The sequence below is a fragment of the Euwallacea similis genome, chromosome 7, assembly GCF_039881205.1.
Source record: "Euwallacea similis isolate ESF13 chromosome 7, ESF131.1, whole genome shotgun sequence".
Lineage (NCBI taxonomy): Eukaryota > Metazoa > Arthropoda > Insecta > Coleoptera > Curculionidae > Euwallacea > Euwallacea similis.
In genome coordinates, this window is record NC_089615.1 from 3,288,497 (window position 1) to 3,315,725 (window position 27,229).

Here is a 27,229-nt window from a genome sequence, read left to right on the forward strand (position 1 = left end):
TTAAAAAATTATATTCCTACTAGTACTAAATTTAACTTTATACCCTGTAGGCATAATTCAGGAATAAAGAAAGTTTTCTAATTCTTTGGCAGAATAATAAGAAAAATCCTTGTAAGGTAGTTTTTAGTTAGCCCCGTAATTTAATTCTAGGCAAGAACCTGGGAAATAAATATGAAAACCATGTTTGCCTTAGTTTTGGATGAGCGAGATTTTATTAAAAAATTTCTTGATACTTTAGCGATCTTGAATTCAACCAAAGCTGGTACTTGAACCACGTCACAGGAAAAAATAGCACATCTGATATGCAAAGCAATTTAATTTGTAACAGTTGGTGCCAGCAATGTTATTCGTATGAAGTGATTTCAATATCAACTCTGGTTCAGCCGAACTCACCTTTGAACTACGATGGCACGATTGGATCTTATCTTACCTATACATATCAAAAATAAATCTAAAATACTTTAAATCAAACACCTGCATAATGTGCCCTTTCCATAAATATTATCGTCATCTAGAAGAGAGCAAACTTCATAACAAAACACAAACACTTAAACCTCGGTCTTGAGCCAACAAAATTGAACACAATATCCATGAAAACTGTGCACACAATCTCAGGAAATTAAATCGGCGAACAATAGTGTATTTCCAAAGCTAGACAAGGCATGTTTCCCTTATTATAAGAGCGAGAGCCCAATCGATAAAGCAACTAGTTGATTTTGGCCCAACCTGATTGCCTGACTCGAGCGTGTCCGATTTGCCTGGATAAGAGGATCCTAGGTAAACTGAAAACGTGGAGAAATCTTTTTGCACTGTAAGAGAAGAGTGAGATTTTAATTGGATGCCAAGCATAGTTTATTCTAGTGGCAAAAATAGCACAAATCACCATATAGGGACACATACACTCATGTTCTTTATGAAGCCTCATTGTTGCAGCTATTAATGCAGCCAGCGATAAATCCCTTTATTGTATTTACCTGGATTTAATTAATAAATGTTTAATTAAAAAACGACTATATGGAAAACGGCTGTGTATTGTGCGCACATTCGACCGAAAAAGCTTTCAAATATTGAAATTGATTAATATATATAACTAACTTTTGACCGAATGGAATATTTGTTAGGTAGGCGAATATTAACAGTATCAATTGATATCCAAAAATCGTACGATAAATATCTAATTATAGCGTTAATTAAATTTAGGGTGACTTTTAATAGAATAGAATAATTATTAACGATATAATTTTCTAGTTTATTGGAAATTGACAACTTTGAGAGACGAACGAATGGCTATTGTAGATAGAGGTAGAGTTAGTTTGTATCTTCCTCTTTTGAGCCTCATTAAAACTTCCCTCACAATTCCACCTTCGGCAATTCAAACCGATGAGGCTTTGGGACCGATCCGATATTAATTTCCAAATCTTCTTAGATCTAACTTCGCGAACAAAATAAATCCTACATTTCAAAACGTAAATAATATAAAGTTCGAAAAGACGTCTGAAAATCCTCGATAACAGAAGCTACCACCAGCCCCGGACAGGTAGACGATATTTCTGGAATAGCCAGATTGTTTCCAGAGTTGGTTTATTTTTGATAATGCAACGTTTACTTGTAAGATTTTATATTTCTTCACTTTTCGTTCAAAGTTTCATTTTAGCTCGACGTAATCTGCGGAGACAGGCTGTGCGAAAGTTCAATTTTAAAGGCGTCATTTTTATTTCAAATCTGTGTAGAGAAGAGACGGCTAAGCAGGCTGTAGGGCATCATACAATGCAACATTAAGGCCTAAAACTAATTTTATAATTCGATAAGTTGAACGTGTAGCCAATTAGGCGCTAGCGAGCGTAGTAATTAAATTGTACACGTAGTTAGTTTGGTATAAAGTAGCTTAATCCCGTCTGTTTCCAACAAGCTGGAACGAATTTAAAAACTAATTGCGGAGAGAGGAAGAGAGAAAAATTTCGCTACCTGAGTGCACCTAATACTAGTTGCATCAGTGCTTTTAGCCTGCTACAATTACGAGAATTAGATAGCCATGTCGGTATACTGTTACTTGGGTGTTATGGACCGACTTAAACTGTTCTAAAAAATGCCTTATTCAGTTTATCTTCTTGGCATGCAAATTCTTGGTTATAGTACACGGCACTTTTATACAAATATCGCAGCACAATTAGCGTCAAAAGGGCGCTTTTATCATTCTGAAATATCCAGGAATAACAAAAACTGTATTCAGGATACTCTAGCTTAGCATATCCATCACCACGTGGCGACCCTTAGATGCCTCCTCCCCGAGTCGGGGTAACCAATTTCGGTGGAAGGCGACAGACGCGGAAGGCATAATAATGGATGTTCAATGGCTAAGACCGGGGAGTGCCTGAACGCGGGTCTCCCGAAGAACGACCTATTGCATCATCAGAAACTAGCCCTTGGAGCAGACACGTCAAGAAAGGCCATGGAAAATTAACACGACGGAACCAAACACCCAAGGACGGCCATTCACGTATGGATGACACAACGCAAAGGAAAGCATCTCAGGTGAAAACACAAACAAGCAGGAGTACTTTCCATTGCCGAAGGAAAAAGGAAAAAATTATACGGGACCAGACGGGCATAGACACAGTGACGGGAAGAGTGGCGTCGTCCCGTATCTTTCAAGGACATAAATCGAGCATGAGGAGGCGCGAAACCATCACGAAGTCCCTCTCAATTACACGAGGGGCGAAAAGAAGTACACACAGCAGATGTTCTAAAAACACGACAGATTAGGAGATAAACTAGCAGAAAACAAGTGGAGTCAACCCTGGCGATATATCCCTCAAGGACAGTTCCGGAGTCGGAGAAGGTTCTTTCATCCCGAGGTTTTCAGCGGGTGGGCGTCTCGGTGAATCCCACGCTACTCGACCTCCGTTGTGTCTTTTGAAGATTTTCCTGGTGGCACAAAAAGAAGCTCAGCATATGTAAATAATTTTACATGTTCGTTAAACCATCTAAGGTTTATTAACCTTTTACTTTCAAGATAAAACTATATTCGGTTACTTTGTTATCATTAAATCCTTGGCATTTAACATAAATAATTAGTCGAAGTTCGCTAAGAATTGTTCAGGGAAATGTCAAATTTGAGAAGGTAAGATTCTGATCAGGACAGTCCGCCTTGGTTAATTTAGCAGGCAATTTGTCATGGAGCTTGTGGAAATTTTTCTCGTGGAAATAAAGATCTGTCAAGAATAAGGGTTTCTTATTTCGGTTTAAATCGGTTTAATTTCGAAAAAACAAACTAAACTTAAACTTTTCAGAATGCCTTAGACTAGATTCTAGAGAATAAATAACTGCCCCCAGTAAAACTTCTAAGTCATCTTTTCATCGAACTTAGACAAGAGTAGCAGGCAAAAAGGACGTATTTTACGAACTTTTAAAATACCACCCAGTGGTGAGTAATTAGTTATAGGTATTGTTCAACGTCGCATTAAGTATGCGAAGGGGACAAAGGAAATTATACTTTTTTGTCTGCTACTGTGTTCCAAGAACTAATTTATCGTTTTATACATAAATAATAAGTACCCACCAGCATAAGAAAATTAAGTAGTACTTTAAGGGCTTCGCGGCAAGGGCATTTCATCATTTTATATTACCTCGCCTGTAATGGCAATCATCGTTACCCAACTTTAGTTCTTTTTGATGTTACCCAACTTTAAAGTATTTGCTAAATTTTCACCCGACCTGGAGTAGCCATAACAAAAGGGAGTAAATTCCAATTTGGGGTAGTGAAGGCACAATTTGCTGCAATTAGTACATTTTAAATGTGCCCCGGATGCAGCTCTAAAGGACAATAACTTCCCCTGCCTCGTAATTACAACTTTTTTTCATTTGTACCTGCTTGTACGGTCCAGATTAGATTAACCCGGAAATGCTACAGAGTACCCAAATCCATTACACATTATCCCGCGAGTTTCCGTGTATCAGGTAATTTAAGAGCGTGACCCGACCAGACAATAATAATTATTTGTTTCAAGAGATCGTACAATGCCCTCCCTAGGCTACCAATTACATCGGAAAGCATATTTTTCTATTTGGTGTGTTCTATGCTTATTGAATAGACTTAATTAACTAATAATTAACCGAAAGTCAAATAAAAAAAAGGCAACTAACCAACGTTTATTGCGGTATTGTGTACTTAATGTGCAATAAACAGCAAATGTTTGCAATATTCCCTTTGTTAAATTTGCACAATACAAGCGCGTTTTAAAGGCAAACAGAGCTGTTTGCGTGCTCATATTTTAACTAGGTTTGCAAATCCAAATAAAATTCGTTATTGGTTCGGCTTGCCGAAAAAGTTGAGCGTAAAAAATACCTATAAAGCAAATTTGCTTAATTGATGGTTGGTAAACGAAACACCTGTCTGTTTATTTATAACGAATTTGCGTAAACAAATCTTGCTGCTTTTGTCTTGCGGTCGCAAGGACACGAGCTTTTCCAAGGGTAGCAAAACTGCGTAAAAATCTTCTGTAGAATGGAGCTTATCAAAAGAAAAGCTGCCTTTTAACACAAAAGAAAGCAGCATTTTGAAAATAAAATGGAATTTCTCGTCTGAGGCATTAAGTGAGCTCGGAATCGTCGACAAACTGGGCATTATCCATTTGAGCTTAAAAGAAGAAATAAAACGGAACTTAAATTCGCTTCAATAAAATATTATTCGTGAACCAATTACGTTGCACTGGAAAAATCCAGTAATACCCAGAAGAATTTTAATGCTGCCTCTCGGAAATACGAGAAAGGTCCTTACAAAACGGGAGGTTAACAATTTGCTTTCATTAAATAGTGGTGATACGATACGATATAGGAATTACAACGTGAAAATTTAGCTCTAACCAATCTAATGTTACTTCCATTATGACAGCAAGACTTTCTAATAAATTATCCAAATAAAAATATCCCCAGAGAAGGGCCTCCTTCCTATTAAAACTTTTCGAGTTAATCATCATGTCGACGAAACTCGCCTGAGAAAATAGAAACATATTTGAGGCAAGAGTTCAACAAGTGAATTGCGCCAAGTTTCTCTCTTCAAGTTTACTTTTATGAGAGATTGTTAGTAACTCTTACTTAAATTGCTTTTGATCAGCAGAAACATACAATTTTTTCTTGTATTTTGTTTGGGAATAATGTCCCACAGACGAGCAGGGGTTATTACGGTGGTGTAATAGCACACGATTCTCAGTTAAACTAACTGAGACTAACGTTCAACTCAACCCTTGCTGAGGACTCGGATAGAAACCCTTGTTAACGTTTCGGTTACAAATTTATCGCCGTCTTCACGACTTCAGTCCATGTTCATAAAATCAAATCAACAAGGATCGTGAAATTATATAAAAGTGCATACGTTATAGGATTAAGCTCATATTTTCCCCAATTAAAGGGATCACATGGGCGCTTCATACAGACAAAATTCTATGTTCTAGATTCCTCCACATGGAATTTAAAATTTTTTCTTGTTGATTTTCTTGTTATCGATTTACTTCATATTTAACAATAATAAAAACCAAATTGCATAATGACTAACTCATAAATTTTCCATTTCCATACGTGACAATTTAACCATTTTTGAAACACAACCCCATATCGTGCCGAATCAACAAGGGTAGCTTATGAAATGCCATTTTTCATCCAATACCTCCAAAACAGTGTTTTTAAAACAGAAGAGTAAGCAAATTGCGAATTTGCAAACATTTGTCGGTATATCTCAGCGCCGCAACCAAGTTGTCTAGAGACCCCTTTCGAACGCGTAATCGGCTTAGAACACTCTAAATCATTAGCAATGCAAACAAAGACCTTAAGAGCTGCAGGAGACCAAAATAGAGACGACTTGAGGTGTACCTTTTGCGGAAAAGATAACCGAGAAACCTTGTCTATAAGACTATGATGAAATGCTGATGCCTGGCTAAGTGTTTACGTTTACTTAGGATACTTGCTCGACGGTCTCGGTTTAGTTTTAGTTATATGGGAAATATCTTTGGTGGAGGGAACTTTAGCTAAGAATTAGTTTTCGTAGCTGAGAGAGTGAAGCTATTTGCTAGACCAGAATATCTTGTTAATTTCACTCTTTTAGGGATAGTTTGAAGGCTTTGAATAATTTATCATAAAATGAATCAACCATGTGGTAAAATAAAGGACGATAGTTTCATTGAATGTCCACGGGAACGCCCCAGTTGCGAAGGAGAAGGATAATTTTTCCTCAATAATACAACCATTTCTACCTATCATATGGAGAATATTTTTTCTGTGATGGAAACTGTACGTATACAGAGTGTCCAAGATAAGGATGGCCAGCATGGGGATCTAATGGATACATGAAAAAAAATTATACAAATTCGAAGCCTCTTTTCCGAAATAACTGGAAAACGAACGATAATTTTGTGGATTTGTTTGCACCATGAAACCATTCTTTTGAAAGTGCACCGTTTCTCCCATTTAGCCAAATCTTTATTTATTACCGTTCACGAGGTCCCGATGCTGGACATCCTTATCTTGGATAAGCCATATTAAATGAATTAAATAAAATTAACAGGGGTGTTCATTCGAGCCTTTAGTAAAGGGTGAATGTCATTCTCAGTTAGCTTAGGGTAGTTAGTTTTAACCGAGAATAGCGTGCAAATCCACCGCTTTGCACCACCGCAAATGCATAGCACATATTTACACAGCAGTAAGTGCAACCGATTTTTTGTCGGTCCTTCTCTCTCGCGCGCCTTGTGGAAAAGGGCAGAGCTGCTGAAAATAAATTGTATTATTTTATGACGAAATCTAATGGATTTTTATTAGTCGGTTTATCCAAAAATCTCGTTTATTTTCCATTTGGCCCTCCGAATTTCGATAAAATAATAAAATGCCATTTACGCGAATACATTTTTGACCGTTTAATCCCAAACAGTGGTGCACACACAAAACGAAACAATGTATTGTGTCTAGCCGGAAGCGGTATTTATTTGTAGAATGTGAAATACATGTACGTTTGAACCGGAAATGAATTTCTGTAAATGCAATTTGGGTGATGCATTTTTCCCTGGGACTACAGCAGCGTTGCGAACATTAATTCCAACTCCCAATCTCTAGTTCCACGATTAGTGCCAATACCAGAAATTCGGGCCATTTCTTTTCTGTTCCTATGTCATCGACCCAGCGAAAGACAGAAAGTCGGTCCTCGGGGGTTGAAACTTTAAAAGTTTTGAACAGGTTTTTACCTTTTTAGCACGTCTGTTCCCTTTATGTATTCAATTTTTCAGGGGAGAGCCAGAAACACTGCGTCCTACTTCGGAAACAAGCAATTTCTTGCCATTTCCAATTCGATGTTTCCGGAGGACGAAAAAGGACCGAACAATTTGTTTCGAAAGGTTTGTATTTCATTCTTTACTTGTTTGGGTTTATTTTCAAACGAGCGACACGGTCTCGTCAATGCGGCGGTTCCGCATTAAGTTGTCCTTTAAAAACTTCATTTCCCACGTATCTTTTTTTGCGATCTAAAAGCAGTTTAAGCCGTAATGGCGAACAAACATGGGTGAAATTAGACCTGCACTGCATTAAAATTGGCTTTATCAAAGATAAAGGCTTGAAAGCCCCGGTAATGACCGCAGTAACAATCCGATTATGGCATGCACACACATGCATGCTGACGCTGACGTCAGGTTTTACAATCGGAATTAAACCGGAACGGCGACCAAATAGCCATTTTATTGGTAAACTTCCAGCAAATGAATATCGACTTACACTTGGATTATGATTATGTATCGCAAGGAGGGAGAATGCTGTATCATGCCTGTCCCGTCCATTGCAAAATTCCATTAGAGCTTTCACTTTCCATACTTACAAAGCTTCACATTCAAAACGTTTTTTAAGGGCCAACATAGGGCTTTATGTATTCAATTTGTAATCCCATGTTAAGTCGTGTTCCACTTGAACTGAAGCTATGCAAATGTTAATTAGATACTATTAGATTCGCGCCACTAAATCAATTAAGTGGAAACAATTTGAAAAAAATTCAATCATGTTCTTCAAATTGGCACCTTTTTGATCCTCTGTGTATCTAAGAGTTTTTAAAATTTTACTAGCTTTGTGGGATGAAAAGGTGACTTTAAGGGGACTCTTAACCCATAAGAGCGCAAAAGGAAACAATCTTGAAGAAAATAAATGCATTCTTCAGGACTTTGAGCAAGTTTTCTTTAAGTTAGTAGTGTCAAATTAACATTCGTCGAATTTCATAGCTTCAAAACTAGTAGAACAGCGGCTAATATAGAATTAAAATTTAAACACGTGAAATGCCATGTACAACGTCAAAAAAACGCGCTGTATGCTCATATGGCCCATGAACATGCAACATATTACATTAAACTGTTAAAGGAGCTTTTATTATAAAACATGCCTTTGGTAATACACATTACTGAGCGATATTTTTGTCCTTAGCTCTAGTGTTTACATTCAAAAAATTAGATTATATTTTTTTATGTTTTTTTTTAATATAATTTCATTGCAGATACTTTTAAAACAAAGCTTTCACTCGCGAAACTCGTTAAATTATAAAATTTTCTGTCTTAAAATTCAAAAAACATTTGATTAAAATCTCAACAACGACCTTGGCAAAACGAATATTAAAAATGCTTTAAAGACTATTAGATTAATTAATTATTCCCGACTGCAGTAAATAGCTTCATGGACAAACGCTTTTAAAAGATGAAACTGAATTTAAATTACATATTACTTTCCAGAGTCAAAAAGGTGCCATTAGCAGACGTTTCACACTAATTGAACTAATTAGAGTATCCTTTAGCTTAGCGTTAATTAGATTATTGCATAGGACAAGTGTGTTTACCTAGTTTAAGGGAAACTGACTTTCCTCGCTATGAAATTTAATAAATTGGGATGTATTCATAAATATTTAATTGGATGATTTTATTTACGAATCAACACGATTACACAAAATGCATTCAGTCCTGAAAATTTACATTAATATTTCCTGTGCTGTTTTATTAGATTAGCGCGGCATAGGTGTTGTTAAACAAATTTTCAGCGGTAATTTGTCGCATCCTATTTTGTTTTCGAAATTTCACGGCTTTAAATGGATTTATTTTGGCATTTTCCTCCCATTAAAGGTCGATTTAAGCCTTAGTTCGGAGAAAAAATCAATAACAAGTATAAATTCGTAGCCTTATTGCTTAGTGCTATATCTTGCCTATACTTCCAAGTCCAGTTCTCTTTTAATGTTGGTCTATTGTCTTTTCCTTTTCTTTATCTCATTTCATTTTCATTTCCTCTATTTCATAATTCGTTTCTATCTTCCAAAAAAAAACTCGTAAAACGTAGTCCGCACATAAGGATTCACACGTTTACTCACTTAATAATATGATATGTGATACGATAAAACATCTGATTTTTAGGGACTAATTAACTAACTTGTTGAATATTTTCAGGAAAAAAGCCGCAATAACATTAACTTCTACCAAAACTGTACATTCAAGAAGAGTGTGATTTTTGATTTCGCCTCGTGAATGAGTCCGATGTTCCCAAAATCCTCAACAACATTAAAACTAATGCCGACGGTATTGATGATATATCTCTCCTGATGTTAAAGTATTGTAGTCTTTATGCATGTAGACAAATATATACTTCACATAATCAATTGCTGCATTCAGGTTGAGTGCTTTCCACTTAGCTGGAAACAATCTAATGGAAGACGATTGGTGACGATAGAGATTCCCGACACTGAAAGCGTTAATGACCTCAGAATAATGAGCATCCTGCCCGCAATTTCTAAATTATTTGAAAAGAATCTACCACTAGCTTTATGAATTTTGTCATGAATTGTGACCAGTAACAACAATGGTTGGTCTAGTTCTACAGATAGTAGCGTAGCTGGAATATATTCAAATGTATGCCATTTTCTCAACATTTCTTGATCCTACGGGAAATTTTGAAAAAAACATGTATGAGGAAGTGCTATATTTTATATAACTCGTGTCACACCGCCTCATGCGAACTTCGCTTCTCTCGTTTCGCAAAATACCAGTTTTAATCTCTCCTGTTTTCGTAATCTAAACCGGTGATTAAATTACCTTCATTTCGCCACTAGTCGCATTAAGAAAGCAAGCACTTTCCTTTCCTAACTCAGTTTTAAAAAATCTGCTCTTTTTCACATTTAAAATTTCCATAATCAAATTAGTTTCAGTAATAAACTTAGTATGTAAGGAACCACCCTGTACATAGCTCTCACCAAAGGCAATAAGCATATCCAGATTTTGACCTCTAGAGGTTCACGAGTTTCTAGACCGCAAAAATGATTCGATCGACGTCATTGCACTCAACCTGGAGCATTTCATTTATTGCGAGCTTTTTTCCGAGATCCATTCATTTTCGTGAAACGTTTGGCTCTTACCTGAATGCGTCAAATTTAATAATTCATATCGTACATTATTACGCCATGATGCCTCCTGTTTGCTTTCAACTTACGAAAGACAAAGAAAAAGCGCCGTATCGGTATTTGCCCCCGCTCAAGCGGACATTTTTTTGCTGTTTTCTCCCCGTTCCAGATCGTCTGAGGTAGAGGGCAATTTCCCGCTTAATACCCTCGAAATGTCAAATCGAAATCCTATAGTAATCGTTATTATTTTATTAGCTTTAGGACATTAAAGACTTGTTACCGCTTGGCGGAAAATTGAAATTCTTGATGACAATTTAATTTCGAGACTGACAATCATTAAGATCATTCAGAATAATAACTCGTTGCCCTTTAATAAAACGATATTTTTAAATTTGGCCAATTTGAGTTGGGGGACGTTTCCATCAGAAGTGAGCAAGAGCGCCAACGAAGGACACGGGTGCGAGGTGAAAATACATTTTCAGTTATTTATTTAATTTTCATCATTTCACCCCGGATATTACATTTCGTTGTATATCATCCTCCCCCTAATAATTTAGTGTCGCCAAGGAAGGCACCGCTGGGGAGGCTGAATGCTATTAAATCGTCATTACCTCGAATACAATTTCTGCCGGATCTTTGCGGGAAAAATTTTGCGGATAAGACTATAACTTCCTCATCAATTAATTTATTAGATGAATTTTAAGGACGTAGTTTTTAAATTAAAACAGGACTAATTTGGGATATAGCGAATTACTGCGACGGCTTTAGCTCGGCTGGGACGCGCTTTGGCGCAAATACGTGTCACTTCGTGTCACTTTCGTCCCCTTCTTTCCTTTCGTACCATTTGTTGAAGTCCACATAACTTTTCTTGTACATCAAATTTGACTTTTTCGGCAAAAGTGCCAGCAAGGACTTTTTCTCTTCAATGACCAAATTCATGACTTTCGACTCAATTGACCGCTTAATCGATTTAATGGTGTCTATTGATATTCCTTGGTAACGGACCCTACCTATTTATGGTGGCCTATCAGTGTACGAGGTAGCACTTGGCATTCGACGTTATTTTATATGAAAATAATAAGAACACCCACAGTTTGCAGTGCAGAAAATACCATATATACCTCAAGATTAAAGTGTCTTTTAATCCCTTAGCGATTTGCTGCCCGACCGTAGGGAGAAGAAACTTCGCCGCCGGATTAAGACTTTAGTCTCTTGATATACAGGGTCATTCGCAGCGCAATGGACACAGAATGGGGGCGTGTAGTGGTTTTCAAAGACGATTTTTCACATTATATTATGTTCTCTTGCCTGCGATTGCTAGGATATTGGTCTGAGGACATGTCTTAAAAAATTGGGAAAAACATGGTATTTCAGCAAAGCCTTAACGTAGAAATTGACTCAGTACTTCAGCAAGGCTCTTTTTTCGTGAAATTGTATCAACTTCTTTTGTTAATATTTTCAACTTAAACTTAAAAATCTTTCAATCACATTTTCCACGTATTGAAACACTCCTTTCTGTGGTTAATTTTCGAAACTTATACTAGTCCAAGTTAATATACTGTAACTGATGCAACAAGCATTGTTAAAATTCGTATTGTAGGTATCATATCTAATTCTATTGCTTACCTCCAAGGCACCACCAATTATTGGTTCCATCCTCTTAATAATTCCCTAGATCAAGTGACTCACCTGCAAAGAAAGGAATTATGTATTAATAAGTCATGAACTTAACTTGATTATCAAATGTATTATTACTGTAAATACTAAAATAATTGGTATGTATACGTATACTACATACATATTGAAAAACAGAGGTTCTCTGCGGCTTAAAGGAGAATAAAGAAAAGAAATTTTATACTTAAATTAATGAGGTAGTTACTGGCACATAGCGTGACTAACCTCTTTTCGAAATCTACAATAATTAATTCGAAAGTAACTATTTTTAATTGCCTTACAAATCATTTAAAATTATGTAGAATATTAAAGTACGGATTGCAACCATTAGCTTTCAGTCTGCTTATTTGTATGAATGCATTACTGTAAGTAGTGATTGTTTTGGTATCTGTAACTCTATTTTTGAGTTCTGTGGCAAAAAATCATTGTTACCATTCAATTCATGCAGGAAAATTTAAAGGTTAAAAATACTGGAATATTTCGCAGTTAAAGGTATAATTTTAAGTAAAATGTTTTCATGTGAATTTGAATTCTATTAACTGTGGATAAAAAAAGAATTACTCTGAAAAAGCCCTGTACACAATGACTGTATATGGAACTAGTTACGTTCATATTTTATTATGCACAAGCATATTCCACAAAAAAAAAATCAACACTTTTTGTAACATTCATATAACGATTTTTGTGCGATGGATTGACATGATGCCGATTATCAAAGTATCGCAGAAAAAAATAAATAACTCGACGCCAGTGATAATTTTCTGTACAAAATGATTTTCTACTTAACAAGTTCAGGAAATATTTGAAAAAAGTTTTTCCATTTATTAACTCGTATTTCTGAAGAATTGAAGGGGGAATGTTTTCTTCCCTGCGGGGAAAGTTCGTATTTACGTATCGAAATAAAATTATTGCCGTTTTTAATCTCGTGTTATATAAGTGAGGAGATTTTTATGCTATCTACCTAGCTATAAAAGTAAAATTTCATTTTTCAGTGCAAGAACTTTTAATACTGGTTTATTCCAACGTTTTTCTAATAACACCATGTCTCTAAAAAATGTTTTTCTGAATGCTGCAAAATAGGGCTTTACGGTATTTTTTAAATCGTCATTGAATTTTCAAGTCCACTAATCACAAGATCCTATAATTTACCATGGTTACTTCTGAATCACCCTGTATAGATGTAATAAAGGGTGCAGCCCTTAAACTTTCTTCTTTGAAAGATTAATAAAGAAAAGTACTCTGTATATTTTTATTTTTGTTTTAATTAATTATAATATTTTTGTTCAATTAATTATAATAACATGAAAATTTACTTAAGTGGTGTTAAAAAGAATATTTGACAAGTGTTGACCGTTCATTTTGATGCATTCTTCGAAGAATCCCCTAAAGTGCCTCTCAACGTTCTCCAGCATAACTATCGGCATCAGTTTGGTGTGTCTGGTAAGAAGTAAGGATCACTGGGCCTTACTTCTTTGAGGAGGGCATCCGCGCAGTAACTGTAAATGATGAACGTTATGTGGCAATAGGAGATCATTTTTCTTTGCCATCACATCACAACAAGGATGGAGGTCAACTATGGTTAGAACAGGATGGGACCACGGTTCACACATCGAAAATTATAATGCGCCTTTTAGACGAAACTTTTCCCGGGTGGCTGATCTTGACCAGAGGTGACGTCCCATGGTCCGCGTGCTCTCCGGATTTGGCTCTCTGCGATTGTTTCCTGTGGAGCTACCTGAAATCGATTGTTTACGTAACCGCACTCGCAACCGTGAAAGTTTGAAAGAATAATATTTGTGACACGGTTGCTAACATACCGGTAGCTATGCTGAAGAGCCTTGAAAGGCACTTTAGGAGGCTGATCCAAGATGCATCAAAGCGAACGGTGAACACTTGTCAAATATTCTTTTAAAAACCACTTGAGTAAATTTCCATGTTATCATAATTAATTTGCAAAAAAATATATATATACCAAGCAGTTTTTTTATTGACCTTTCAAAGAAGAAAGATTCAGCGCCGCACCTTGTATATCTTACACGCTTCCTGATGTCCATAAGAAACTCGTTAATGCCACATTCCATATGTCATGATTGAACAACTGGACTTTAGTGAATGAAATCGCTGTGCTCTTTGTGTGAAAAAGGATGTCGCTCTTGTGCTTATGCCTTTATGGTGTTTCGTATTTTGGTAAAGCGAACTACTGAAACATTCATTAACAGTTGTAAGCATTGGCAACATGCACGGGCCAATCTCTTTATCATTTTCCTTTGCTGTATTTTCACGGTGGTCCGAACAATGACTGACACAAGAGATTATTATCAAAGTACCAAACAAAGGCGTGCCTAATTACATTCTTCTGTGACGACAATATAACCTTTTCCCTTTTATAGCAAATAACGATTTTTCTCGTTCGTCTTTTTTATTTCGAGCCCTCAACAATAAGTTTCGTGTTACGTGGCCGTCACAATGCACCCGAATAAAATAAAATAAAATGGCGGAATAAAAATAAATCCGATGGAATTACGTAGCCACATTAAAGTAATCCAGTTTGTTAAATCTAGCAAGAAACATTAGCAGGAGGAAACGCGCAGTTTACGCTATGCTTCGGCGAGCAGACTTGAAATTCCACTTTGCAGGTGAATAAGTTGTTCTTAGGGGTCAAGGCTACTATTTTCGTTGTTAGACAGTTGTATTGTTTTAAAAATCATGAACGTAAGAGTGTGTGAGGCGTGACTAAACAATAATTAGCCGAGGTATGCGAATTATTATACTGGGTATAATAAATAGCTGATACACCCAGGATAATACATAGGTAAGTCAGCTAAGTGACAAAAACGAATTTCCATGGAAAATCATGTAAACGGTCTGGCCATTAGCATGCAAATAACTACAAGCTCTATATAAAGACGTGCGTAATTTCAGTTTTTTTCTATGCAAGTAGCAAAATGAATGTCGTCTGGGGTGAGCAAAAAGCATGTTAAATCTATGTCTATCATCTATTCTGACATACTCTTTATGGATGTTTTTCTCATCATCATAGACAAACTCTGCAAATGTCATCAGACTCCGTCGTATATTTTTGATTTGCAAAGTGCAATAACCGGCTTGTCCATCGATTTCCCACATATAAAACCTCTTCATTCAACCACTAATAGATTTACATATTTCTACTTTAATTTTATCACCTCCATTACTTGTTTCCTCCTTGATCTTTAAGTTACCTTGCTCCATTCTGGTAGATACACATTTTGAGATCCACTCTTTTTCGATTTCCTTGCTATTCACCTCCGCATACCACTTTTTCATAATTCGACACTGAAAACATGTTCTTCAGGTGGTCAACTGAACTGAAAAAACACTTTTGCCGTAAGAGCGCGAGAAACTTTTTCGCACTCCACACCAAAATGCATTTTCTCGCGCTTAGTAAGGCCCCGAAACTTGGCCATGCGAAAATGCTATTTCCTGAACTCCTACAGAAACGTACCATTTTACTCAGATATAGCAATTCATTCGTTCTCCTGAATGATCATGATTTGCTACGCAGAATTGTGTTTGCTTATAGGAGATTCAGGTATTGTACGTTCAGTTGCTACTACAGATCTAGTTGCAAAACTCGTGGTTTGATGGTAAGAGTTTCAAAAAACTTTTTTAGTCTCTCTACGTTGAAATTTCTGTAATTAATGTAAAACTCTCCGCTGTTTTACGATCTATTACCAATCTGGAAAAGGTATAAAGAAGATCCGTTTTGTGTTGTAACATCAAAGACCACCCTCAAAGCCCCTCGATGCAAAGCACAAAAATGCAGCATGTGAAAACCGTAAAGTCGCACATAAAACATATTGAATCGCTGTAAGCAGTCTCATCATCATCATCATCATCATCTAATATGTCATCAAGATTCCGTGAAAAAAATGTCATGCTCACACACAATAATTGATTAATTGTGCAAAGACGAGAAAAAAATGCTCTTTCTTAATCAAACTTAACAAACGTGACAAAATTCAGAAACTCCCGATACTCCCCAAATTGAAAAGAATCCAATTACTCATTCCAGATTTACGGAGGACAAATGCAAATTGAAAGTAAAATCCGCGTCTCAAAGAGCAAGTTTATTTTCCATCACCCGGTTTCCACGTCCCTCAAGAAAAACCGTTCTTTCCATTTTAAATAAGACGCAACATAATGCCAGAATATCTGATCGTTTTTCTCAACCGCGCTGCTCCTTGTTTGAGGGCTTTAATCTTTTGGAAGCATTCCAATTCCGGCGAGAACTTGTCAAAGATTGTCACAGAGAGGATTTAAGTATGTTTGATTTCGGATACGGACGCCTTAAAGCTGACGTTTTGCTTGCTAGAGTAGATCATCAGCTAATATGAAGGAAATTCTGCCGGTTTTCAAGTAGTTTCTCAATAGTCCTGTGCTAGCTCAAACGGCAATTTTCATTGTTTGAACAAAGGAAGTTACTTGAAGCATCTTGTAATTTAACATGTAAATAAACTTGTCTTTGCCTCTTTATTCGAGTTTCATGATCACGACCCGTTTGGGCTTTTTGTTCCTATTACGTTTTAAATAATACCAGCATTCCAGTTTATCGCAGAGTTCACCACTGGCGACTCGTCACCGTATGCTGAAACTTCCTCTTCGGCCTTAAGGGATTTACTAATTAACCAGCCCACATCCCCATAGTTGCCCTGCACCACCTTAATGCCAAAACGCAATTTCCCACATGAAGCACTCTGAAATGGTCAACATTCTCAAGGTACGTCCATGACTTTCAATTCCTTGACTACCTAAGGTCTTTGTACCTTTGCGTAGATCAGGCTTTAGTACGCTGGTACTTCAAGGTTAAATCGTGTAAGTTCAATGATAGACTCTTATAGACCAAGGCAGGAACGTGTTTTTTTTTCGTTCCGGTGGTACTAGTCCGCCAGGGGCCATCGATGATGGTCTTATTTGGTATAACCATATCTGAACGTGGAGTACCATCGCCAACAGAGAGGCCGCTGTATCATTAAGGGAACGTCTTGGGTGGAACAACCACATATACTAGGTAGGTCTATTAGGAGGTATTTTCTCGTGATGCCAGATGGTCGCAAGTATGGTTTAATAACTTCGGTACGGCGTTTCTAATGTACGTGAGGAATTTCTACAGCAGTTTTGACTAAAATAATAACAAGGAACATCACTCTAAAGGATTGTAAAAATCGCCCGCGCTATCACAGAAAATTAATGATTAATCCATTAATTGTAGTTTAAAGCAGACACTTCGTGCGAAAACATTAAGGCAATACGACTTTAAGTAAGTTCCTGTTAAAGGCATGGGAGAAAAAGTAATATGCATAACTTTGTTTTTTATATGGGAGACTTTTAAATAATTAAACGTATTTTCACAATTTTTCTTCTTTTTTAGGATGCTATAAGTCCTGCTCAGCGAAAAGATATATGAACCGTTTGCCACAATAAACGTCATCCCAAATCGGCTGGAGTTATCCGGATAAATAGAAAATATACACTATCCTTTATTCCATATAGGGTAATTCGTATCCATTTGAAAGCCATCAGATTTGACGAAGCACACCCCTGGGATCGCCGGACGAATGACTCGGTTGTTTCAAATAAAAATATACAGCGATGAGAATAAATCATTGCTGTTTAATGACTTTGTCAGGCAGGTTACTTGGTTTAAATTATCGGACTTTAAGGAACTGAAAGTAACTGTAGTTTTGCAGAAATGTACTGCTAAGAGGCAGTACTGACAAGATTTCCTTCTGATAACTCCTCGATCTGTGAATCTCACCATCTTCCTCTAATTCTTCGTTTCTTGTTGTTGACTTTCAAAGCAATAGGCCCCTTAACAATTACAACATCTGCTCTTCCTTCGCAATCATGTTGCAATAGATTATTATTTTCCAGTCTTTGGAGTAATTATTCGTCAAAAAGTGATAATGAAAGTCCAACTACTATATGTCTTCTACCGTTTCGATGCTATTTCTCCTCTTCATTAGGCTATACTCGAATAGACGGGTTCCTTTCATTGAACGGTTGAGCAGCTGTGATCTGCTATTTGATAATGTGCTTAAATCGGTCCTTTTCCGGACCAAAGAAATTTTAAAATAAATCAAAAGTTTCAGTTTTTGATTTGAATTTCTCGAGACCTGTTACGTTTAGGTATAGGAGATGGTACATGAAACACACTTAGAATTTTGCGTAGAGTTCAAAAATAAAATAAAAAACGAGTGTTTCCATTTGAAAAACAAAATTGGTGGTCGTACCTGATTTTTGGACTATCTTATATACACGAATTTACTATCAAAAAAACCGTAAAAAAAAATAAAAATCGACATGTTCAAAATTTTGGCTGTATATGTTCGGCATCTTAGTTATATGGACTGTTCCATCCAAAGCTTCTACACTGTGTACTCTTTAACTAAGGCAATCTAAATATATCATTCTTAAAGTATCAAGTAATTATTCTCTTGCCCATGTTTTGAGAACCCTCAACAGAAGGAAAATTCGAATCATTGTTCATCATACCGATATATTCTCCACTAAGTACTTTAAACTGTAATTAATACTTAGTCATATCAATTTCGTAATCTGAGAGACTCCCATTAGACATTCTATAGCCGTAGTAGTAAGTGCCTAGTACTTTTATTCACGGTAATGATCTAATAGACTATGTTTTAATTAATAGCTTGTATTTTGTAAATGCTACATTTTTCCCTTGGCAATGGCCTTTCTTTATACTTTTATAACCCTGACGTAATTTTAATTATTCTAATGGACGTTAGAGGTAAATATACTTTATTACTTCACCGTATGTCTGTGTATGCTTACCATACATAACATACCAGTTTTAAGTCGCTTTCCGCTATCCGCTACACCGCTGACCACCTGACATTCATCATGTTCGGAATTCCAAACAATAAATTACGAGCTTCGCATTGCAAATTTTGTTTAGCTTAAAGTGGCTATGGCTCAGGTTAGTGACAGGTAACACAAGCTCCTTCAGCAGCCCATTAGAATGAAAATATTTTAAATCGTCTTATCCCACCCTCGTTCTAATATTTTTGATAGCCCTTTTCAGTGGATTTTACTTGCATGCTAAAGTTCCTAAGTGAGCATAACAACTTTTTTATGAGACCGCACGAATTTATGAGCAAAGAACTTTTTCCTAAAGGATGTGTTTTTAAAGTTTTCAGACGATGCTACCTGTAATATTTAGAAGTCTGATGGATCCGCAAAGTTTAGATATATTTTCTCCCTTTGCTATTGACATTTACGGGTGGGTAGGGGATTATCATAATAATATGTGTTGGTGGTTCTTAATTTAAATTTATTCTGTTAAAGTCAACTTTGGCAAGCTGAGATTGAAAGAGATGAAATAAGAACCTCACGAGGTTATTGAACCTGATTTTGAGTATGGATCTTCTTCCCCCCTTTGGTGAGCATAAAAATCGTATACCCGGCAAAACATGTCATCATGGAGATATTTCAGGGAGCGATAGTACTTTGCAAAATAATAAAAACATGCTAATAGACCTATGGTTAAAAAAGCACCATTTTTGATATACAGGGCTGCAAAGTTTGCCACTTTTTCTCATATCTTGCGTTTTTTTTTTAACGGAAGCCTTGTATCTTTTTTTGAAACACATTGTGTGAATTCTGATACCAAATTTAAATTTCGCTTCTTTAGCTTTTTGATCTCTTGCAATATTTTTGTATGCTTCACTGTTTTTGTAGAATGTGCAAAAATATCTATCGATACAAATTAAGAATGTAAAGGAAGTAAGAAAAAAACTAACCATCCGGCACAGATATCAACTATCTGAAACAATTTATAGCATTTAATCACATTTCTTGAAACAAAAATTATCTAAACGAAAACAAAATTTTAAAAACTGTTGAAAATGTCCTTTAAAAGGTGTAAAATTTTGTCACTTTATATGTTGAAAATTATGCGTTTTTGACCATGGGTCTATTAGCATTTTTTATTATTTCGCAGAGTTCTATCTCTCCCTGAAATATCTCTATAATGATAAAATATGCAACTTTGCCATCCTGTATATCAAAAATGGTGAGTCTTTGCATATACTATAAGTATTTTTTATTATTTTGTAGAGTACGATCGCTCCCTGAAATATCTCCATAATGATATGTTACAACCCGTATAACTACAATGTCCCTTGTGAAAAATTCACTTCGTGGATGATCAATCAACATATGAGCACATTTGAGCTCACAATGTGCGGAACACAATTACAAAAACTAGAAAGGTTTTATTCTTTCTACGCATGTTAGAATGAATAAAGGTAGTCAGCAATAACTTGTGTTTTCAAGTTAATATTTCAACATATATTCTTAATGTAATACTTGACCGAAACTCTATCAAAATACTGAACGCCGAACTTTCTTGACTGAAATTCTTAAGTCGTCTCAATCACACTTAAGTAAATATTGACAAAATGTTCGGGAACATCGATTTCTATTGAGTAATACCAAAACTTCCAAGAACCAATGATTTCCTAATGAGGACCATAACAAAGGCTCACCATCAGAACATGTGGGTATATATTTAAGTTCAACAGCCGTCAAAGCCGGTTAGTTCTGTAAGTACCCTAGCAGTCGCTAATCACAGAAAATCATATTTACCTTAGAAACTGCCTTTATCTCCACAAGCCCAAACCACATAAGATCACCATCACCTCCTTGAACCATGAACCAAAACTTTAGAAACGTACTACGATTTCAGTCACTCTACTGAAGAGAAGTCACGGAAACGTCTTCCTGCCTATCGACTTAAGTGCGCAGACATAACTGATAGCGGCAACAATGAACGAGTTACGGAATCCGTACCCATCATCGCGGGTTCGCTGTGCCCACGAAGGAGAACCCCTCGTAAAAAACGCGCTGCGTTTTTGTTTTGTTAGTAAACTGAGCTCAGCGGCGTTGCCAGTTATTTGTTTTCACGGCACATTCGGTGTCGGTAGCCACGTTTATGTTTTATTGTATTTCTAGCTCGGAACTATTTCGTTTATGGGGGAAATATTTACTCAAGCAGGTGAAATATTATATTACGAGTGGTTTTTACGGGCGGACATGTTTGCGGTTCTAATTTTCAATTTTCGTTTGAGCTATTTTTGATATTGACGTTTACGGACGGCAAATAATTTTTTTTTGTTTGCAATTGTAATTAATAGAAGGCCGGTGATGTTAATGTTAACATCTCCGGATTTCGACTTTTCCACTGTTTTCGCGCAACAACGCAATAGAAAACATTTTCCACGATGACAACTCCTAGGTATATTTGAATATGACACTTTCCAGGAACTACCCAGGACTCGACATTGTCTTGCATCAGCTCTAATTATGCAAATATGTTATACCGATCTATCCCACATCACCCATTTCCTATTTGTTAGTCACGCTTTCGACGCAATCAAAATCCCGGACCGCCTACCAGAGCCGGCGCTACTCAATGTGCGAAATGTGTATTTGCACAGGGTGGCAAATTCAGCGGGCGGCAAATAGCCCCAGGCAGACGAGAAAAAAGTTAAATTTAGGGGCAAGACCGGCATAACGGCATAACCTCCATTCGCGCAGAGCGGCAAATGGCCAAGCGCCAGCCGTGCTGTCCACTGTCCATCAAGATCCCCGATAGGTTTCAAGTCAGATTTGAGAGGCAATAAGAGTCGCGATCAGTATCAGTTGCTATATCAATCTACAGAGCGTTCACGTTGAATTTGAGCTTATAAGGTAGTATTAAAAATTCTAGTCGATTTGCTGCTTCCTCACTGCGCCACTTAGTTCAGATTGGTAACCGTTCATCACTTCTCCTTGTAGATTCTCGCATTACGACCCTATAAAATGTTGCTTTTTTCACATGTGCGAACTCCGCAATTCCAGGGCAATCTTTCCGGTTAAGTCCAAACTAAATATTTATTAGTCGAGGCACAACGGTCTTGAAATAATCAAAACCAATCTTAGACGGAGTAACCACCGCTTGATATCGTCCCTTCTCTATTAAATAATTCACTGTTTTCCGCGCCGTAACTCAGAGCTCATAAATATAAATAGAGCAAATTACTTACAATTATCATTTCCACAAGAAAACACATGGAAATAAATACAACGGATGGACAGGACAGTGTAAAGAAAGAATCGTACATATGAGCTGATGTGATTCCGCAGTGTCGACGACTTTGCAGGAATGCGTTAATAAGGTAATTACAACACACGACAATTAGAAATAAAAATCAATTGCGGCAGGATCATGCAGCTTATTTCATGGCGGCAACGTATGAGAAAGAGCTGTCCTTAAGCCAAAAAATAATTAACACTAATGATGTATTAATATTGAAAGAAACTAGAGATGTTAGCAAGGTTTATTGACACAACCGTTGAAGAAACACAACTCGTGGAATTAATGAAGATGATGGTAACAGTGCGTAACCTACACGCCATTGTCTAGGTCTTTTCGAGAAACGGAAATTTGTTTAATTAACGGAGATTGTGAGAATATTGCGGCTAATCATCCGATTATTAATAAGTGTAGCGGTTTGGTATGAAAATCTGTTCCCCCTGGTTTGAACAGCAGCGATTATAGTAGTTAAAACTTTGAAATGATTAAAATTTAACCCTCGGCCACTTTCTAACACTTCCATAATCATAAGATGACATTCTTCAATCGCTATTCTTCTTAGCTTGTGTAAATTTACTGGTTTTGTCACATTGATCTTTTTTTCTTTAAGTCCTCATGGAAAATAATCAAGCGGCGTCGAGTGTGGTGATCTAGGTGTACATTCAGTTTCACCTCTACGTTCTATCTAACAGTTAAGAAAAATCTTATATACACCAAATACACGAAAAGTGGATGTATACTTGGGCAATTGTAGGCACAATATCATTTTTACCAAATGGTTAAATACTCTTCAATAAAACAGGTCCGCACCGATTCGAAAGGATTCCGTGCTACACAATGACTTACTAAGGGAATTTTGTTTGTGCTTCTCTCATCCAATACCTAGTTTCTCTTATCTCGATTGATATTTCCATTTTCATAAAAATGTATGAGAAAAGATGATGTGGACGAATAAATTGCTATTTTCGCTCCGTTTAGGCAGTATCACCTCGGAGAATTCCATTCTGCTTTCCAACATCTGATCTTCAGCGATGCGATGTCGTAATGATGATTTTTTGTGTGTGTTTAACTTGTTTCCAATCGATTTAAATGAAATATCAGTTCGCGCTACAGCTTTTTTCAACAGCAATTGTGAATTTTTATGAAAATGCAGAAAACTAGAAACTCTGGGGGCCGTAAGCCACATATTGAAAGCTAAAGCCTGGTTATTGCCGTTCTCAAATCGAAAAAGCAATCTTGAATAGTTCTGCTAAGGACGTAAGTGAATTTTGATGAATAAAGAAAACGAAAAAAACCATTAACAGGATTTTCTGATAACTCTTGAGGTTTTTGAGATAGTGGTTATTGCCAGCTTATGAAGCATGCATTTCTCTATATAAGCCTTTCTCAAGCCAATAATTTAAAACTCAATCGCGATTGACCTATCAGATCAGATAGTGCCAACCGGCGAACACATAAAAAAGTGGTTCCCGGGGCAGCAAAGCGAATCGCAACATCGTGCCGTCCTTCTTTTACCGTCTTGTTGCATTCCTCAACGAAAGCAACAGCGCGTCTCGATACAAAGGCAAATGCACTTAGCGTGAAACCAGAAAATCCCCTAGATCTACTACTAGATACGACCAACGACTATGAAGACGAAAAGAAGAGGAAAACGAACTGTCACGGTCTATACAGTTCTTTATTTTTGTCATGGTCAGCGTATGGCGGAGCTATCCGCTTCAAAGGCTTAATAGTCAGATTGTCCATTACACAATTGGAGACCGAAGCCCGACTCGTCGTGATTACATGCTAGGTGGCAATGAAATTTGGTACCTTACGTAACGCACCACGCGCAAGGTTGCCAAGTCGTTTAACTATCTCGAATGGGGTACTAACACTGAGTTCGTGCAATTTCCTACCTTTCGTGCCTCAAGCAAACTTAGGTACACCGACAACTTAAGCAACCCAATCCCTTCAAGCAATCCGATATCCATGCGTTCACCACTGGAACTCTAGCACGAGCTTCGAGCTGTAACCCTAAAGCTGCAATTCCATCGGAACCATCTTTCACAAGTTTAATTAGCTGGCAGTGGACTCGGTGGCGGGAAATCGAAACGAATGACCAATTAAAAGCCAAAACAATCGCAGGTTTAGTGACCGCGAGAATGTTGCTTCCGAACCGGGCAGCGTCAAAACCGGATGTGAACGCAACACCGGATTCCGAATACTAATTCCGGAATTTGTATTCATGAGCTTAAGATTAACCCGGGTTGAAACACTTGATTCGATTGAATAATTTAATGGCAACCATGCCCGAAAGGATTGTTGCGAATTGGCTTTCTGACTGTTGGTTGAGTGAAGAATGAGGGATATGCGACCAGGTAGATGAAGGTTTTCATATTTAATACTTTGATATGCCGAAGGGCTATTTGCAGACAAACTGGATTAAATTTAACGAGAATAAGAGCGCAATGTGCCAGTAACGTTTGCGCTAAAATATCTTAACCAGTTAGTATTGCATTAATTAAAAGCAAACCGTGAGGTTTGCCTGAATTACGTAAAAAGGTTTAGCAGATCCTGCAATTCCACGGAGCAAATTTAGATGTACCGTTTGAAGGAGCATAAATTTTACTGTTAGAGAGCACTTGGATTTATCTTAATAAGTTTGAAATCAACAACTCAGCAAAATATAGGAAAAACTTTACCAAACTATAGACCTTTAAACTAAAAAAAGCTTTTAATAAAAGCTTTTTTTAAAAAGCTCATAATTTCTTTGAGGGCAAAGAAACACCTAATTATATGGATATATGAAACACAAAGATGTGAATTGTCATGTGTGTTCGATCATTGTTATTAAAAATCTAGTCGATATGTAGTGCTTAATTGTTTTTTAATGATGTTTAATAAAAGGCATTCTTTGAAAATAGTGTTTAAAAATGTTTACCAACGTAGAGTATGCTGATATGATGTTTACTTATCACTTTGCTGTTAAAGAATATGAACATCGCTTCCTAGAACGGCACATTCCCAATAACAGAACATTTGTCAGAATTTTCCTCGCCAAGCGCTTCGTGATCGGGATGCTATTGAAAATGAGAACCTTCAAGAAAACATTATCGGAATTTTCAAAGAACATCCTACGAATACCACACGTAAGGTAGCAAGGAGACTTGACATTCCTAAAACTCTAGTATATATAGTAAGATACTCCGGTTAACACCCTATCGATAAACATAAAGTTTAAGATTTATTAGAAGACGACAAGAAAGTTTGCGTCAATTTCTGTCAGCGGTAAAAGCAGGAATTTTGAATCCACGTAACTCCCACCATTGGGCTTACGACAATACATTTGCAACTCAGCGTTTCCATTATCAACATGAGTTATCGATTAAAGTTTGGTTCAGTAAACTGTCTATTTGAGCACTACTTCATGTAAAATACATGGAGGTTAGATAGTTTTTTTAATTTAATCAGGCGACTATCTAATGAGAAGAGGAATTCGGCGTTATGTTCCCATAATATGTCCTCCGCACAGCCCAGTCCTAATCCCTCTGGATTATTTACGTTTAGGTAGGGCTATTAATGAGTCTAAACAATTCTGATTTAGTTGTTAGACAATATCAAGACACAGCGTGAGTGATCTACACATAATAGCAAATTTTATGTTCTTTCACATGGTATATCTAAATTTTTTATATGTGAAATTGAAGAATGGCAATTCTCGTAAAGAGGTAACGATCTTTCTTTTGCGTATATCTATTGAATTCTCGTGCTCGTTAAACGCTGGCCACCGATCAACCATGTCATCAAAATTGAGGTTGAATACAATATAGAAACAAAAGGATATAAAATAGAAATAAAAAAATAAGAATTGGGTTGCATAAAAGGACGCTAAGGACCAAGGTATAATGTTCACGGAAACACCTTGCAGTGTGTTATAAAACTTAAAACGTTCAGTGTTTCGTTTAAATAACTGTATTTTCTACACAATGATTCTAGAAAGAATGAAAAAAAAACAAAACGTTAAGAATCACGACTGAGACTCCATCCAAATGAAGAAGAGCTAGTGGAATTTACACTGCCTAACTACTCCACAGGGAATTTTAACTTAAATAAAAGGCATTATATCGCCGGATATACGAATTAGCGTCTGGTCAGCAAACTTTTTGAATATTGCAGGCATGGGAATATAGTACCAGGGAATTTACTTAAAATCTAAAAAAATATCGAAATTAACCCAAAAATGAAAAAATTGTGGCGCATCAAATTTGTTAAATAATTTTAATGTGGACCATGCAGCTTAGCAAAGTGTACGTATCATTATCTCACTAAGACGGCCCGAGAAGAATTTGGAAGACATTTCTATTCCTCATAATCAATTGTATTTTAAGAAATGAAATATTAATATATAAATATTAATAAACAATTAAAGTCAGCTCAGGACGTTCGCTACATCTTTTGTCATTTACATTTCTTCGAATTTCCTCTAATGGACAAATGAGGGAAGGCTTAACGACGTTTTTAATTTGTCATAATTTCATTACCTTTCGATAAATTTCGTCCAACTTGTGCTGGGCCTTCAAAGGAAATTTCTTAGGATTTACAAAACATGAATTAAGGAGTTCAATAATCGAATTGTAAGAAGACCCCTGAATTTTATGTTAACAAATTGATCAAAAGAATTCCAATGTGAAAATCAGTTTCACAAAAACTCGATCCATTCAAAAAGGAAGAATTGAGTGCTTTGGTCCGGGATTTGGATCTCTCTGAAGAGCGTCCTGAGTTGAAGGGTTCTAAGTTAAAAGAGAAGAAGCTGCTGGTTTATAATACTGGATATTGTTGGTATAACAGTCGAGAACAAAAATTCTTCAAGAACCTTGCAAAAGAAGTCTACTTAGTTTATTGTGATAGCGCTGAGGATCTAATGTCAAATTTGGGTTCCTACGTATGTGACCTAAGTGCCTTGCATTTGTTTATAGACTCTTCAAAGAGAAGCTTAAAAGGCGTTTTGCTACACAAAGGAAACGTATTCAGTTCTGTTC

At 36.6% G+C, this 27,229-nt stretch overlaps 1 protein-coding gene across 5 annotated transcripts in view; it reads right to left on the minus strand.

Moving 5' to 3' along the window:
- The window catches only part of heph (polypyrimidine tract-binding protein 1 heph), a 212,843-nt gene that overhangs the window by 47,632 nt on the left and 137,982 nt on the right, over nt 1-27,229 (minus strand). The window contains exon 1 of one of the 5 annotated variants that reach the window (XM_066391847.1): nt 20,720-20,901. The exons of the other annotated variants lie outside the window; for them this stretch is intronic. Coding sequence (XP_066247944.1) covers nt 20,720-20,785 — 66 coding nt within the window. The 5' untranslated portion in view covers nt 20,786-20,901. Of the gene's footprint in view, nt 1-20,719; nt 20,902-27,229 lie in introns of those variants that run through there. 5 annotated transcript variants of the gene reach the window in all.